General features: G+C 37.4%; 1 protein-coding gene across 1 annotated transcript in view; it reads left to right on the top strand.

The window, feature by feature from the left end:
- myo1d (myosin 1D) overlaps nucleotides 1-18447 on the top strand; it is a 61150-nt gene that overhangs the window by 29301 nt on the left and 13402 nt on the right. The window contains exons 16-21 of the mRNA XM_027140374.2: nucleotides 273-480; nucleotides 8364-8587; nucleotides 10165-10303; nucleotides 10417-10521; nucleotides 10620-10733; nucleotides 14158-14312. Of these exons, the coding sequence (XP_026996175.1) occupies nucleotides 273-480; nucleotides 8364-8587; nucleotides 10165-10303; nucleotides 10417-10521; nucleotides 10620-10733; nucleotides 14158-14312 (945 nt within the window). The remainder of the gene's footprint in view (nucleotides 1-272; nucleotides 481-8363; nucleotides 8588-10164; nucleotides 10304-10416; nucleotides 10522-10619; nucleotides 10734-14157; nucleotides 14313-18447) is intronic.

Below are 18447 nucleotides of genomic sequence, written 5' to 3'. Positions count from 1 at the left end.
AACTGTGCACAAATTAAGTACAGGAATTGTTCTCACTAATGTTCTCACTGTAAATCATTACAACACTCATAGCAGAGCTCTAAAGAGCCAGTCAGGGTCAGTTTAATGCTTGGGTTGCATAAATACAAGAGAGATGTTTTAATGTCTCTCTGCAATATGCCTCTGTGTTTCCTAATGTCTAAAAGGAAGAGCTTGTATCTGCTTTGGTCCTCACAACACAAAACAAAAACACAACTTTAAGATCACACATATACCCTGTCTTCCACTGCCAGGTATAAGATGATTTCGGAGTTCACTTGGCCGAACCATGACCTGCCCTCGGATCAGGAGGCAGTGAAACGTCTGCTGCAAGGGTGCGGCTTTGAGCATGATGTGGCTTATGGCAAGACGAAGGTGTTTATCCGTACACCACGTACCATCTTCAGCCTGGAGGAGCAAAGAGCCCAAATGGTGCAAAGGATTGTCCTCTTTCTGCAGAAGGTGAGAACATAACTTGATGAAGATTGTTGAATTGTTGAAAAATTTGCAAAAGCATAGTGTAAAAGTAAGTATAACCCCAACCCAAGGAAAAGAATAGAGCTCTAAACAGAAGCTTGAAACAAAAAATAGGTAGATTCACGTGTCACGTCATCTTTTTCTAAGATGTTTTAAATTTTTTTATGGTTTTAGCTTTCTGGTTTCCATTTTATATGGTTTTATGAGTTTATGAAATCATGACACTTGCTGTATTCTCCCAAGTTAAATCCCTGCTCTGGCTTATATGGGTGTCCCTAATCCCACAGCAGCAGCAGACACCATAGTGTTGAATCTGCACTCTGCCACTATCTGAGATTGATTGTACAACCTTTGGATTGACACCGCCATGCTTTGGCTCACGAACATAGATATTGGCTTCACACTGCTGTGTTTTACTTTATCCCTGGAGGTAAAGTCCCATCTTCAGGGACAATGCCACTTTATTAAGCACGCTGTTCAGCCCCAGGCAATAGCTGTCTCAACTGAGTATAATATCTGTGCTTGAGCTGAGTGATGGGCACAGTGGTGCAAAACACACACAATCACACACAAGGCGCATGAATTTCACCTTGAATTGTACTCTTCATGTGAATCTTTCCTCAGTCTTGTTGTGTCTGTTGTCAGTGTTAAATCATCTGGCCTTTTATCAGTACCTAGCAGACTGAAAGGCTTTATGTTCAGAGTGGCAGTTTTTTGCGTTTTGGCAGAATCTGTTCCATGGCTCTCATCCCCCAACAAGCTTACTGACAAAAATATACACACTCTGTTTATACGGATTGGCTGCCATTTTTCAGAAATAGATTTTTTTTCCTCCTCCTGATTAAGTATCAGTCCCCAGGATATGTGTATCTCCCATTTATTCTCAGCCTACAACCAAGCAAAAGAGCTCTAAGCTAAAAGTAGATGTAATTTTCATACACATCCGCCTCATTCTGGCCTTTAGCCCATCTCAATTCACTGCTCTTTCACAGCTTATTTCACACAGCAATTCAAAATGTGCATGACCTGCTCAACTTTTTATTTTCCTATGTTTAAAATACCCAACACATATAGCTTTGATAGAAAAAATCATGCAAAGCAAAATTCATGATTCATAAACTTTATTTCTCCTTCAATTGATTTTTTAATATGTTTACAGTTTGTTCTGCACGTTGCATAGGAGTCTCAGTTTTCCATGATATTCATCTTCTATGCCCGTTTATGCCCGTTTATTAACCTCTGTGTTGCAGTGATTGTTACAAAGCTTTATGAATAAAAAATACGAATATGCTGTCTACTGTAAATCCATCTATCACAGATTCCTTTGTAGTCCTGTGAAAGCTCTAAGCTACAGGACTGATGTAACTGACTCCTCCTGTGATGGATTTTTACTGTCATTTAGAATATCCAGATTTTAACTCAACAAGCCTCTTCAGATGTCTGTCAGCTGGGATTTACTTTTACTTACTAATCCTTTCATTTTGACTTGTCATATAAATCTGCAGACTTTTCTTTAAAGAAGCAGTCCTGCATAAAAAACTGGCATTTAATCTATTTTTGCTTCTTATTGCTTGAATATAAACTATTTCATGAATTTGTATTGTTGACGCGCTTGTGTTTGTATTCTTACAGTACAATACGTTTGTGTACATTATGCAAATTTGTCCACATATTGAGAACAACCATTAAACAACCACGTAAAAGGTTTTCTCAAAGTATCTTTGTATGATGTTAAATATTTTTCTATATATAGTATTATTATTATATTATGTTCAGGGGGGCACGGTGGCTTAGTGGGTAGCACGTTCGACTCACACCTCCAGGGTCGGGGTTCGATTCCCACCTCCGCCTTGTGTGTGTGGAGTTTGCATGTTCTCCCCATGCCTCGGGGGTTTCCTCCGGGTACTCCGGTTTCCTCCCCCGGTCCAAAGACATGCATGGTAGTTGATTGGCATCTCTGGAAAATTGTCCGTAGTGTGTGAGTCTTGCGAGTAGTGTGTGCCTTGATGCCCGATGACGCCTGAGATAGGCACAGGCTCCCCGTGACCCGAGGTAGTTCGAATAAAGCAGTAGAAAATGAGTGAGTGAGAGTGAGTGAGATATTATTTTCAATTTAAACGTGTTTTCCCCGAGTTTTATCAATATACCACTTTTAGGACTAATGTTCGTGATCTAGCTCAGTTACAGCCTGGAATAATGTTTAGGAATCTTAATTCTTGGACAAAAACAAGAATTTAGTACAAAATTGATGTGGTGTGCTACATATCTGGTATGTAAATGTAAAGTGGTACATGCTAATGGTGGCTTGCAGCTGTAAGAACAGATGATAATAGATCAGAATATAAGAACAGCAAGGAACATCATCGATAGAGATTACCAGTTAGGGAAAAAATGTGGTTTTTATTTGTATTCCACACAGTAAAGTTGTCCTTATTTACAAAGTAGTGGAGATAAACCGAAATGAGTTAGCTAGCACATTTGGATTACTGTTCGTTTTGTATCCATGTACTGTAGCTATTAGGTAATCCAATGTGATGTCTTGATATGATACATTTCTGATTAAAGCAGCACATTTTCAATTGATATTCAATTGATTTCAATTGAAAAATCAATATTATAAAAGTACAGTAATTCAAACTTAACAATTAGCAGTATATAACAAAATTAATGCTGTGTGTTAGCATGGAAAAAAATAATAAACATGGCTAGGGCTGGGTGGTATGACAGTATATTCCGTTTCCACGGAATAAAATGTCTATCGTTACAGGTTTTTCTATTCCGTGCATACCGTGAAATTTAAATTAGTGGGCTTGGTTAACCTCACGTGTAGCACGCCTGAATCTGAGAACGATGGAGAAGGGGCACATAAGCGTAGATAAGAAGAAAAACATGGAGAAAGACATGCTGATAAAGAAATCCCACAAACCAATCCCGAGCAGGAGGAGGAACTTGTTGTGAAACGAGGCGCGACATCAGTGGTATGGACGTGGTTCGGGTTTACAAAGGCTGACAGAGCAGACAAATGTGATTTGCAAAAAATTAATAAAACAAGGAGAGAAAGCCTATTCTTTATTTTTAAAGTGGTATTTAATATATTAAGCACGTTCCTCTTGTTGATTTACCTGAAAAATTATTATTCTGTGATGTATACCGCTACCGTGAAATAAAATAACTTGAAACAGATTTTTCCGCCGGTCATTCCGGTCATTCCGCCCACCCCTAAACATGTCTGAACTGTTTTGTTTGTTTGTTTGTTTGTTTGTTTTAAATTAGTTGATTTATTTTACATTCTGCTCTTAGGTAGCTGTACTGCTAAGTCGTTGTTTGCTCTCTGTAGATGTGGTTTTTTTCTTCAGTGCTTCCATTACTGACAAGCTGAGAAACATTCTATATTTGTAACTATGCATGCACCTGTGTGTCTGAGTGTGTGTGCGTTTGCGCGTGCATGCGTGTGTGTGTGTATGTGTGTGTGTGTGTGTGCTTGTTACTGTTTCAGTTCAGTTCAAGGTGAAGCTACATTTTCAGAGTAGGGAGTGGGGTTTGATTATAATGTGTAATCATAGTGTAATAATAGTACAAGAGGTATTTTTTGATGAAAAGCCTAGTTTATATACAGTCTACTGAATGTATTCAAATGTTGTTCAACATGGAGATGGATCAAATGTAGTGCAGAATACTGTTAAAATTCCTAAAAGCTGAATTAATTAACTAACATTATTGGTTCTTCTACAGTCGTGAATTTTATACTTAGATATTTGGGGGCACATTTGTCCTGTATGACTCTAATTTTAAAGTCTAGCTCGTGACAATGAGAGAAATAAAAAAGCCACCGACACCAATCAATGAATGTGTTAAATAGACCATTCAATTTGTTCTTTCCAGTGAGTGCTGCATAGCACACTGAGAGATGAAAATAGTTTTGCATTCATTATTTTGATTGGAATTTGTTATCGGTACATTGATACTTGCTCAATAGTTAATCGACATCTTGTGACTTGCCAGAATTTAATGTGATCTATAGCTGAAAGACCACTATAGTGAAAGATATTTTCTATGGCAGCAAACGTTGACTTTCATAGTGCTTAAGATCTTCTGAAGTTTCTGTTATAAAACACAATGAAGAGAATGAAGAATTCTTATTGAAACATGATTGCTGGTTATTATCTCAAGATTTGTTCAATAGAAAAGTCCACAGATTTGAATTAGGCATATGAGTAATTATTAATTATGAGTCGAGAGAGAGAGAGAGAGAGAGAGAGAGAGAGAGAGAGAGAGAGAGAGAGAGAGATCGTCTAGGTGGATGTGGAGGCAGTGACAGTTACGTCAGTTGCCATGCTGTTGCATTAATGTCAGCCCCCTACACACACACACACACACACACACACACACACACACACACACACACACACACACACACACGCAAACCAACTCTAGCAGTCTGTTAGAGGTCACTGGAAAAAACATGGTGGTCTCCTTCACAGTTGCATGCAGCTCAGTCCTTTATAATTGATTTATGAAGACAGTCTCTCTCTCTCTCTCTCTCTCTCTCTCTCTCTCTCTCTCTCTCTCTCTCTCTCTTTCTCTCTCTCTCCCTCTCTTTCTCTCTCTCTCCAACTGTTCCCTCACTTTTCTCGACACTCTGGTGATTAGCGGTTAGGATCGGTTGTAACTGACACACTATCAGAGTGTGATGCTATCAGGACAGAACCCTTGCATCAAGTGTTTTGTGGAAAACCGCAGATATTCCCCAGGAGGTCTTGCATGTGTAGGAATGGTGTGCTTGAATTTGAGTCCTGATTGTTGGGGGTGTTTTTGCTGCACTGCGTGCCTGTCCAGCTGATTGATGATAAGCCAGCATGCATTTTCTCAGTCGTCTGTAACTGTCTGGTGACACCTGAGGGCAAAAGGCATGTAGTGTTTGTATACATAGCATGTATTAGGAATTGCTGTTGATTCAGGATAGAAGAGTTTACAGTGATCATTTGTAAATATACTATTTTGCGAAGTGATATTGATTCCCGTGGATGCAGCCCAATGTCTGACAACAGGCTAACTGGCAATTATCACATCTCTTCAACCAATGAGTCCATTAAAAAAACAAATCAGAGCTAGTTAGCATAGCAATCTGTCACACTTTATTGCAGTGAGACTTCCACAGCCTGGCTGTAAATTTGGACCATAAAAACAAAGGGAGGCGATGAAGCAATGCGTCCAAGTAGTTAACGCAACAATCTGACTGGCTTATAGGAGGGGAGGGGGGAACCGGGGCTGCTCCTGGCCTAATTTACCCACATTCCCCTGGGTACGCTCCGTCTGGCTACACTCCTGTTTAAATGTCTACTGCATCATCAACATGGACACACTGCTTCCACAATGAGTATCTGGCACAAAACTTTTGATTTAAAGTGACAGGAGGCATCTTGGTTTATCGATTCAACACAAGAAATATTATGACAGTAGTGTCAGGATCAGATGTGATATAGAGTGACTGTCGTGTCGCTGGTTTGGTTTTGTACTGTGTGGTGCAGTGACTCAACGATTTCCGATGGGGAGACACACACACACACATACACACTCACAGGGTCGTGGAGGGAAAGGTTCCATTTTTTTCTGCAATCTCTTTCAGCCTGTTGTTTATCTTATTATGGATCTTGTAGATGGCTCATATAAAAATAGGTGTTATAGCACCTACTGTAACTAACACACAGATGCAAAGAATACAAATAATACTTAAGTGTTCCATCTGCTAAGAAATAGAAGAAAGTCACCACTGAGCAACAACAGGATAGGCTTATTCAACCGATCCTATTTATTTATTTATTTATTTATTTATTTATTTATTTATTTATTTATTCAATCATTCATTTTCTACTGCTTATCCGAACTACCTCGGATCTCAGGCGTCATCGGGCATCAAGGTAGGATACACCCTGGACGGAGTTATTTATTTATTTATTTATTTTATTTTATTTTTGTTAATTTATGACCACATCCTGGCTGTTAATGAGGAACTTAAATATAGTATGTTATACTGAACAGGCTGAAGCAGCTGGCTGTTTCTTGGACCTGCAGCATGACTCACAGATCACAATTTCAACACATGGCAACAAGGCAGTTATTCTTGATCCCCAGCAGTAAAAAATGCAGGAGATCGGAGTGACTTTTATCCCCTGGAAATAGTTCCACGTAAAGCGGTTGTTTCCACTATCCAGTTTTGACCCAATTTAACAATGAGATTAGGCTAGTACTGCAGTAAATGTTTATACTACAACATCAACAAAAATGCTGATTATGTGAAATAAGATGACAAAAAAATCATTGTGAAATAAGACAAAAAAATTTCTTCCTTCACTCCTGGAGTTTTAATAAGCAAAGCTCTGTACAGTTTCTGTTGTTTGTGTACATGACTTTAAACTGCATAAAATTCTTTCTTTTTAACATGTAAAATCATAAGTTTCATGTAAATGTAGTAAATTCTGACTGACTGTTTTGGAAGATAAAATCCTTTTATTTAAGTAATCATTAATTATACCTGCTCGTACTTTCAGAGCATCATATAATATTGAAGAAAACATTTTTCTCCATTTGTTTATGTAGCACTTTTTCACATTTGGAATCTGAAATCTTTGTGACTAAAAGCATTACACGAGTATTTCATGCTTTTCATGCAATTACACTTGACGAAATAATTCACTGATTATTATTTAAATTTGGACCAAGTTTGGGAATATGTAAGATCAACATATAGTAAATAATTAAATGATGACAGGTTTAGGTTAAACCTTTTACGAAATTCATATGTTGATATGTTGATTTTCTTCAGTGTAGTAATAGAATGCACATGGATCATTTACATGTACGGCATATAGCAGACTCCCTTATCCAGAGAGACTTACATTTTTTTATACAACTGAGCAACTGAGGGTTAAGGGCCTTGCTCAGGGGCCCAGCAGTGGCAGCTTGGTTGACCTGGGATTCAAACTCATGACCTTCTGGTTGATAGACCGCCACCTTAACCACTAGGGCCTCCACATCCCCAGAATAAGCAAATACTTTTTTGTAGTAATAGCCCATAAATCAGTCTAAACAAGTACATTTATTAAAACACCTCGAGGACACTTTTGTAATGGTTTTTTGAATACTGTTCCAGAGCAGTGCTCAACATGGGATTTAGTGCTTAAGGAAATCAGTAAAATGACCACATTAGTGGTCTAGTCTGATGACTTAATAAACAAAATCTAGCAAACGGTTTTTGGCACTAGTTTGTTTTATTTATCACTTATGTAATTATGCTTGGTATTATATACATTTGAAAATATGATTTGATCTTGAAGAGCTATTTGTCTGTCTGTCTATCTATCTATTTATGCATCCATCCATCCATCCATCTATCTATCTATCGGAGCAGATTTGGATGCAAGGTTTACTAATGTCTGTCCAGTCATTAGTCCAGACGCTTGGATATGAATATTTACTTTTCAAGCAATGAAAGAAATTAATGAAAGGACCCATATGTCTCTATTTATACAAACATTCATTCAAGCACACATTAGTTGCCCCGTGTGAGGAAGTCGGTGTAGACAGAAGGGAGATTGCAGCACAAGCTTTACTGAGAGCTGAGCAGCTTAAACAGCTCCCTGGAGATCCATTACCGTGTATTGTTAATGCTCAAGTCAAGGACTATAGCATTTTTGCCATCACCATTTTTTCTATTTGTGTGTGTGTGTGTGTGTGTGTGTGTGTGTGTTAGTTTATATTTACAACTCTCATTATCTGTATACTGATTTTCTTAGTGCTTTTTATTATAATCTGAATTTTTTTTTTTTGTTTTCTGTTCCATTCCATCGTTTCCTGTCATTTTGCTAAAGATATGGCGTGGCACTATTGCTAGGATGCGCTACCGTCGTATGCGGGCTGCACTCATCATTCTGCGTGCATATCAGCGCTACAAGGTCAAGTCGTATATCCGAGAGGTGCACCGGCGCTTCCAAAACGTACGCAGCATGAAGGACCACGGCAAGCACGTGAAGTGGCCCACACCTCCCAAAGTGCTGCGCAGGTTTGAGGAAGCGCTACGAAACATCTACAACAGGTCAGAACCCTAGTAAACACTAAAACTCATTATCTCTCATCCTCTAGGTCTTGTGGTCTCACATACATATAGATGTAAATGGGATTCAATGCTCTGCTGCAACGTAGGAGTCGGTTATGACTCTAACTCACAGTTATGTCCTACTCTAGAGCAGTGAAAATGAACAGCATGTTTATCTGTGACGCATGTTTTCTTAGTAGAGATCTGGCGTGGCAATGATTTGACTCATACAGTGTGACATGATGTCATATGTAAGCCTCCACACTCACTCAGTCAGAAACTTTCAAAGAAGCTGACGTCATGACCTCAGGCTTGTTTCTTTTACATTTCTGTGTGGAGACACATAGAGCTGAATTTGTCCAAATCCACATATCTGTATCTACACCCAAACTTATATCTGTACCTCACATGCTAATCTATACCTTAATATGGAGCTGAGAATCTTTAGCGATTCAAATCTGTCAGTGATTGGTGTATATGAAATATTTCTCTCATCCTGGTCCATGAAGACTGTGTTTGTGAGACAAAGTAACAGTACTTGTGGTATTTGGATTCCAAAGCCCATGACACACTTGATCTAATATGTGCCCTGATCTTAACACTTTAATCTAAATAATACTGTTTCGGATCTAAATTTATTTCCAAAGCCTATTTTGACAAGACTTTTAGCAAGCAGTTTTTATTTAGAACAATAATAAAAGAAGCCAAATTGCGCTCAGCGTGTGTGTATACCCAGAGGGTGCAAAGCTGTCATCTGGCTTCTAGTTTTGATTTAACACTTTTTGGTCATGGCATAATTCCATATGGGTTCTTTTACTCCTAATGTTTTTGCTATAATTATACAATGTAGAAGATACCGAAGTAAAAGCAATGAACTAAAAATTGTGGAAAATAACACAAGCCCACGAATAACACATAGTTTGTCTATAAAATAGGATGTTGGTAAATCATTTTTTTCCATTTTTATGCAATATTCTCGTGTTGTCCGTCTGTGGTTCTCACAGGCCTGATATACAGGTATGACTTGTTTAAATTCCAAGGTATTTGAAATCAACTTCTATTGAATTCACCCTGTACTGATATATCTTCAACCTATATTTCTCTTTTTTATATTCTAAGAGTATTTAAGTAATATACATTTGTATATTAGAGAAATAACTAGACTTGTTGGTAGCTGTAGTTGGTAATGCTGGCAATGAGTTTTACTATTTTCCATCCAAACCTTTCAATCATGTGCTATATTCTGTACCTACCACTTTAATCCTAATTACTGATGTACCTACAGCTAATGCTTGCTGAAACCTCATCTGGATAACGCCACTTTCTGTAATGTTTAACAAGGCTGAGTTAGCTTGGGTCACAACACTTTAAAGGCTACAATCTTGATAGCTAGATTACAAATGACTGAGCTTGTTTGTTTTTTATTTAGCGGCGACAATTTTGCCACCTGTTTGTTAGAGAAAGCTTTCATGAGCATGATTTCTTTCAGGCAAAAAAATATTTGTTTCTTGGATACTATTATGTAGTTCTGTTTGAAAGTGAAACGTTTTGTTTATTTTTATGTGCTTGCGGTAAAGGTGGTGGGCATGGACCATCATTAAAAAACTGTCTCCAGAGGAGATGTTACAGGTCAGGGCTAAAGTGGCCACTCTGGAGTGCCTAAAGGGTCAGAGGGCAGACCTCGGCCTGCAGAGAGCCTGGGAGGGCAATTACATGGTCAGTGTTAGATTCATGAAGGAATTTAATACAGTTTAGTTGAATAGAACAACACATGAATTGAATAGAGTATAAATTTTGTTTCCACTCTTTCACTGCGTGTCGATGCTTAGAAGCGGGATAGTCCTGATTCAGCATCTTCCTTCACTTTGGTGTCCAGTGACCTGCAGAGGAAAGACAAGTTCATGAGAGTCCTCTTCTCCTGCAATGTTCGCAAGGTACAACACACCTTTTACGTCACATATTTGAATATGTACTAGATGTCTTTCCTTGGTTCTTATATCATTTTTAATAAATGTTAATTCTGCTTCTGTAGATCAACCACTTTAATAAGGCAGAGAACCGAGCAGTGCTGATCACTGATCGTCACCTCTACAAGATGGACCCTCTGAAACAGTACAAGCCCATGAAGAGCATCCCACTGTACAACGTATGTGTCTCCTTACCGCCGCTTCCCATGTATTGTACTCAGTGCTCATTTCACACTTGGGTTTAAACTGGAAAGCTGTATTGGTCAAAATCCAGATATCTGTACAGTATTTACTCCCACACATGTTTTATACGTACATGGAGTTAATCCATTTCTCAGATAATCTTATACACATACTGATACATTACACAACTAATGATTCGATACACTTTAATTCACTATTAATCCCAAATGATTCCTTTGAGCACAAATTCAAGGTATTTCAGGCCCAATCCAAAATGATTCACTTGAGTTCATTTTAACCATTAAAATGTCTTCCGGACAGAAAGGACTTTATGCTTTGTGTTTTTCCTAATAACATTAAAATGCTTTTTTTTTTAGAGAGAGAGAGAGTGGAAAAAGAAAAAGGATATCAATAACTGCTTTGACAGTGTTGAATAATTTTCCTCATTACATCGATCCAGATTTTGTTGCTGCACCGTGTCGGTTTTTGTCTTATTTTACGTAAGGTACAACAGTTTTGAAAAAAACTTTCTTTCATATAGCACAAGTTTAGATTAGCATGGTTGTGCTTTGGGCTTTATTAGATTTGTCCGTTGTGCTTTGAGCATCGCTCAAGTTGAACAACCTCGCCTGTCTTGCAGATTAGTCGTCATTAAACAGGCTTAAACCTGGACGGTTGACCTCCACACTGCAGGTGTGATGTCCTGAGTTAACGCTGAAGAGAAATAAGGAGAGATGTAACCTGCTCTTCTAATCCGTCTGTAGTGATTGGTGTGGTTGGCTGTTTCAGAGCTGCAGTGGGCTCCAGGCCATGTTTCTTGCAGAGCTCTATAATACTGAGCTCTCTGTGAAGGAGGGGGATTTGGCTCATGCTCTTATCAGAGAGTATGTCTACAGGCGGTGTATTCGACCTTCCGTCCTGTAGACAAAAGCCTACATAACAAAAATATTCACCAGACCAGGTTATCTCTCTGAATGGAGAAACAAATTGTATAATTGCAAATAATTCTGCTGTTTTTGATTTGATTTGATTGGTTTATTTGAATTAAATGCATTTAACAAAGAATGAGTAAATAATCAGCAATCAAATTTGATTTAATGGTATTACTGTGGATCCATTAACCACCGTATTTAGCAGGATATGTGTATATGGCTGATGTTTAAGTACAGTAATTCTCTCCTTCATCTAATCTTCAGTATTAATGGTTCCTGAATAGGGAAAACTTCTGCCCCAACTAGCCATTTCCTGTACCCATATTTATTTAATGCTCTACTGAGGACCATGGCTCTGTGTAATGATGCTATCATGGTATTGGTGTTTTAGGATGATTTATGATGATTTGTGATGCTTAAGAAACCAGGGTCCCTGACTCCGTATTATATTACGAAATATATATAAAAGAAAACCCATCGCAATATTTAAAATCATCCTCGACTGTAGTTCATCCCTTGCCCCTCACCCTACAGCATTCCACCCAGTTCCTCACCATCCGTTTTCCCTCTCTGCTGTTGTCATGCCAACATCCCAGGAGATGGGGTTGTCATGACGACGGAGTGGGAAAAGAAGTCAGCTGACGTCTGGTAGCGTTTAGGCATGTGCACAGATTTGCCTCCTCTGTGTTTTCCTTCTGCTCTTTCTTAAAGCTGTCTCTTTGTGTCCCCCCCCCCGTCCCCCCGTCCCCCCGTCCCCCCGTCCCCACGTTTGACTTATTTGTTTATTAAAGCTTCTGCTAATCTCTTCGATTTTTTTGCTTCCTAGTTTATTGGTCGCTTCATTTGGAAAGATCATAAACAAAGTGATGGAGCTGATGAGTGTGTATTTATGAGTCGAGGTCATTTTTAGAAATGATGATGATGATGATGATGGAAAATAGATTATAGATAAGCTAAAGGAGTTGAGTTTAAAATGATTCGATAGATTTAGAATCTTGGAGCTATCTCTTATACTCTCTCTCGCTCTCTCTCATTCTTTCTCTGTTATAAACACACATTAAGAAAGACAGAGGGAGTCGATTGTTACGTAACACTTTTTCTCAAGAATGGACAAGGGAGGGCAAGTGAGGTTGCTGATCTCTACTGCCATTACTGCGATACTTTTTACTGGCAGCACAGGACAAGAATAGTGCAGGCTACTCAGCAGTTCTTCCCGCTCCTCATTGCCCCATAACATTTGCTTGGAATTGCCTTGTTTGATATCCAGTATATAATGAATCCATTGACGCCACAATGGCTGTCTCTTTTCCACATGAGCATTATATATATATCAAATGTATAATTTTTTTAAACAAACACACCTTGCATATCGACCGCTCTGTTTGATATCATCAAACTGCATCATCTCAGCTGAAAGAGAGGAGAAATGGTGTTCAGATCATGGTGTGGTGCTCCTGCTTTCTTAGTCCTTGTAAATTGTCTAAGAAAGAAACCTGGGCTTATTCTAGAGGTCTCGCACTAAATTTAAGAGACCTTGCCAGAGCAAGGTTACCATGAAGTATGCTAAACACTTCAACTTGAACCAAACACTAACCTAGCTTCACACCGGTCATCGTCTCAAAATGTATATTGCGATAAATTTCACTACACAACACTTACAAATTACGTATTGCAAGACTTCACTGTTCTGGCACAGAGGTGGTGGAATGAACTTCCTCTAGATGAGCTGAGTCACTACTGTAGCTATCTTCAAACGACGGGTGAAAACCTACATTTTCCTGAAAAACTTAAACTTGCATTTTTCTCCAGTTGTTGTATGTGTATTTTTAAAAAAACCTGAACAGAGTTTTAGGTTGATGGTATCATAAGTCTGTAACCTAGTGAACCAGTGTTATTGTATTCATCGATAGAGACTTAAAAGCACTTTTATGCATCACTCTGGATAAGGGCATCTGCCAAATGTCATAAACGTAAATGTAAACCTACTGAGACATGAATAGAATAGTGATTGTTTACAGCACACTTGTAATGAAAATCCAAAAGCATTTGCAATGAAAATATGAATATATTTTATATTCATATAAAAAATGTTTTTTATGTTTATAATGTAATGTAAGTGTTTATAAAAGATGATCGATACATGCAAAAAGTGTATGTTTGCATATGGGAACATTTAATAACTGGACATTGTAACTGAGCTTTTAATAACTAGTTGTCCTTTTTTTTCCTAAAGCACAAATAATAAATAAATAATAAATAAATAACATCAAAATTGTTGTCTGCAGTAATCATCTATAACCACCACCATGTGCAGGTGACAAATCCCAGGAGTATTCTCTTGTTCTCAGGTCTTGTGTGTGTTCATAATGAGTGTGACTCCAGAAAGCTGGGTCTGCACTTCCACATTCAGGGAAAACCACAACAGTGCTCATTAGACTGTACACTGTTTTCACCCTCCCTCCCTCTCTCCCTGCTCTTGTTTTCCCAGGTGACGGGTCTGAGTGTGTCCCCTGGGAAGGATCAGCTGGTGGTCTTCCACACCAAGGACAACCGGGACCTGATTGTGTGTCTGCAGGGCATGTTGCCAGCGGGCGAGAGCCGCATCGGAGAGCTGGTTGGCACCCTGCTCAGCCATTTCAAAAGGTACCTGTTTGGGCAAAGCCAGTGTTCGTTGGCACACGTATCAGCTTCTCAGCCTCTTTATACAGCCGTGGCATCCTCACATGCACATTCTCACTGATATGCAGCACACTGAAGTGAATTATAATTCATGTGGTTTACAGAGAAATATTATAAATGCCACAGTGTTTATTGATAAAGGGATTAGAGCTGCACTCAACCGAGGCATTGTGAGGGGGAGTGTGACACATGAATTTTATTTATTTATTTATTTATTTATTTTATTTTTAATTGTTTTTGCTATGCTTTTGTTTGCTTTTGGCAAGATAGGCAATCAGAGATATCCGAAAATATGAATACACTGTCCAGAATGAAGCTTTTCTTTAGACAGCTCGACAAATCTGAGACATGGATCCTAGGAATTCAAGAAAAGTCACACTTTCATGCAAGAGATAAGAAACTTGCAAGACAAAGAATGAGCACATTCATTAATATGAGCATGAGTTGCTTTATGATGTACAGTATTTACAAGCTTCATTTATTTTTCCATGCAATTTGCTAGCTCAGGGAAGATGTGGTTTACATTCTGTCACTACTGTAGATTGATTATATTTTGGAAAATAGGACAGTCATATTTGTGTAAACTGGATTATAAAGCTACTAAGAATTTGAGTGCGAATGAGGTAGTCAGAGCTGAAATTCACACACACCATCCTGAAAGACTAGCTCTGTGCTGTGTGGTAGGGTTCATATTTAATTTAGAAATCAGGCTGTTTAGGCCACTCTTTAATCTTCGGCTTTTAAATTTAAATAAAGATGTGAATATTCTGTGCTCTAAATACAGAACATAGCTTTGCATTACACTTCTAGTGGACATTTATTTATATGCTTGTTCCAAATTGACCCTCGGGAATTGGAATATCTCATAATTTTGTCCTTGTGTTAATATTTGGCCTGTCCCTATGAGACCAAAGAGTTCTGTTTGGTTACTGAGGTTAAAGTAAATGCTAGGTTTAGTATTAATTAGTATTAATAGTTATTTTGGAGAAAGGTCACAAACGTGTGTGTGTGTGTTTGTGTGTAATGGAGGGGAACATCCGCTCACAGGACACTTTAGGACACAGTGATGTGTATGAGGTCAAAAAGCTGCTTAAATGCACTCATGCACAAACAAATAGGAAAGGAAAAAAAACAAAAGCTTAATACTCATTGTCCTTTATGTCACCTCATATGAACATAATATTGAAGCACTGTGTGTAAACATAAACATTAACCAAATGATCCTGGCATCACTTTGCAGTTTTTCCCTACACTGTGTGATGCACTGTTTAATTGTCAGAGAACAGAAGGTCAGGAAATGAGTATTTTAAATTATTTCAGAAATCATACTAAGAACATTCACACTAAAAAAAATATATCTTGGCAAATAATATCTTGAATCTTAGTCATCTTGAATCATTATAAGATTACAATTGACCAAATATATGATTTCTAAACTTTAAATTATCTTATTTTAATGGAAGATCATTTTGATTATTCCTAGAAATTTATTATTAAAGTTAGCAACATTAATTGCTTATAGAACAAGAATATTTTGAGCTTTAAAATAGTAAAAATATCTCTTAGATATAGGTTAAATTATCTTATATTATATACAGCTATAAACCTCTACTGCCCTGGCAGTGATTGTACACCATGTTTATTAAACCCAGTATCTGATCAGTAAAGGTTGTATGGTTATAGCTTTTCATTACACACAGCTGAGAAATGTGCATATATGTTTAGTGAACCTGATCAAATGTTGTGGATCAGTGGATAATTCTGTGGTATACTGATTAAAAGCCCCATTCTACCTGTCCCTTACTGCTGCTACCGACCCTAGAGCAAGTGCTCTCACTCTCTCTAGATTAGATTAGATTAGATTAGATTAGATTAGATTAGATTAGATTCAACTTTATTGTCATTACGCATGTACAAGTACAAGGCAACGAAATGCAGTTTAGGTCTAATCAGAGTGCAATAGCAGCAAGTGCAGGATATACAGTTTGTACAAAATTTAAATAAGTTAAGTGGTAATATGGAGTAATTTACAGTTGTGTGCATACTATGAACAATATACAGATTTACAGAAGGATATGTGCTGTAATAAAATATATGGCTATTACTATAAACAGCAGTTTACAGATATATAATATACAATGAATATGATATATATATGATATATATGAATATTATATATATTATTATGAATATAATATACAATGAATATAATATACAATGAATATAATATACAAATGAGTATATATGTACTATGAATATAATTTACATATGAATATACTGTATATGTGCTATGAACATAATATACAGATGGATATTACTATAAACTAAAATTTACAGAAGGTATGTGCTATAAACAAAATATATTAATACGATAAACCGAAATATACAGGAGGATATGTACTATGGCCATAATATAATATATTGCTGTTATTATGAACAGAAATTAGGTGTGTGTATATACAATGGTAAGCAAATGGTGAGCAGCAATGCAAAAAGGAGAGCAAGTGTGCAAATGAGCATGATTTTATGTACAGTAACAGTCCATTAGTGCAATAACGAATTGTGGGGTGTGATTGATATTCTAGTTCCTCGTGTATCATGGCTGATCCTGACCTCTGAAACAACCTTAAACGCAATCTGGAATATCTGAAGATGGACATTTACATTTTACATGTATGGCATTTGGCAGACGCCCTTATCTAGAACGATGTGCGTAAGTGTCTGTATGTGTCTTAAGTCTGTATTGATGAATACATTAACGCTGGTTGCAGACTTAGTATACCATCAACCTAAAACTCTGTTTTTTTATTACATTAATTTTATTAATTAATTTTAATAATTAATTTTATTACATTAATATATATATATATATATATATATATATATATATATATATATATATATATATATATATATATATATATATATATATATATATATAAACAAACAGGGAAAAAAGTGTAGTTTAAGTGTTTCAGGAACATGTAGGTCTTCACCCATTATTTGAAGATAGCCAGTGACTCAGCTCATCTAGAGGAAGTTCATTCCACCACCTCGATGCCAGAACAGAGTCTTGTATACCTACGTCTTACCCTGAGAGATGGTGGGACCAGTCGAGCAGTGCTGGTAGCTCTGAGGGAGCGAGGAAGGTGGAAATTTCCACAGAAAAACAATGTCATTGTCTGATTCTGTCCCCAGAAACTGATCCAAACATTTTATAAAGCTGTTGCACAAACTGTCATTTTATTCTATACATCAATGAATTATTCAGAATAAAGTCAAGATATTGTGCCATATCCAGATATAAAAGATATTGCAGCTTATAGGGTTGCACATCTTTCTTTCTTTCTTTCTTTCTTTCTTTCTTTCTTTCTTTCTTTCTTTCTTTCTTTCTTTCTTTCTTTCTTTCTTTCTTTCTTTCTTTCTTTCTTTCTTTCTTTCTTTCTTTCTAACAGCTCCCAGTGAAGACATATAGGTGATAAAAACCAAAGGACTGAATGTGATTGCAGGAGGTGTTAAAAACAGCTAGTGTGAATTTAGGTGCTGATTCGAATACAAGTGTTTCTTTTCTGTGAAACACTTCAGAAACACTTTTGGTGAGCTCTCAGTTCTGGTCTGACCCGTTTTATTCTCTCTCATCATTTCTGACCAAAGCATAGGTAAAGTGTCTAATAATCTGTCAGTTCAGCATTTATCTAAAGTATTTGTTTCAATAATACTGGCAGTAGTTCTGGCTCTAGGTCCAATGATAGAGTTAATTCACTGAACCTTGTATGCTTTGTTTCTTAGTAAGTGCATATTGGATTTATCTCCTCTTTTTGCTCCCATTTACTGTGGTCTTAACTGGAGACCTACTCAGTCTTAAACACAGATTGAATGTGTCCAGTGTGGAAAACACCTTCATAAAACCTCTGTGCTAATGACCTGTAGTAAGATGCCCTCTCTGTGGTGGTGTCTATTGGAGTAATGATGATACATGTGCTGAGCAAAAGACTCTGTTCAGAGACTACACACTGCTCCCTGTAGATACATAATTAACCTTTAGCTCTCCTTCACTACCATCACAGCAGCCTCAGCCTATTTAGCAAAGCCCCTACGT

This window comes from Tachysurus fulvidraco, chromosome 8 (assembly GCF_022655615.1).
Source record: "Tachysurus fulvidraco isolate hzauxx_2018 chromosome 8, HZAU_PFXX_2.0, whole genome shotgun sequence".
Lineage (NCBI taxonomy): Eukaryota > Metazoa > Chordata > Actinopteri > Siluriformes > Bagridae > Tachysurus > Tachysurus fulvidraco.
The sequence above is the reverse complement of the archived record's forward strand: the minus strand, read 5'-3'. Positions and strand labels throughout refer to the sequence as shown.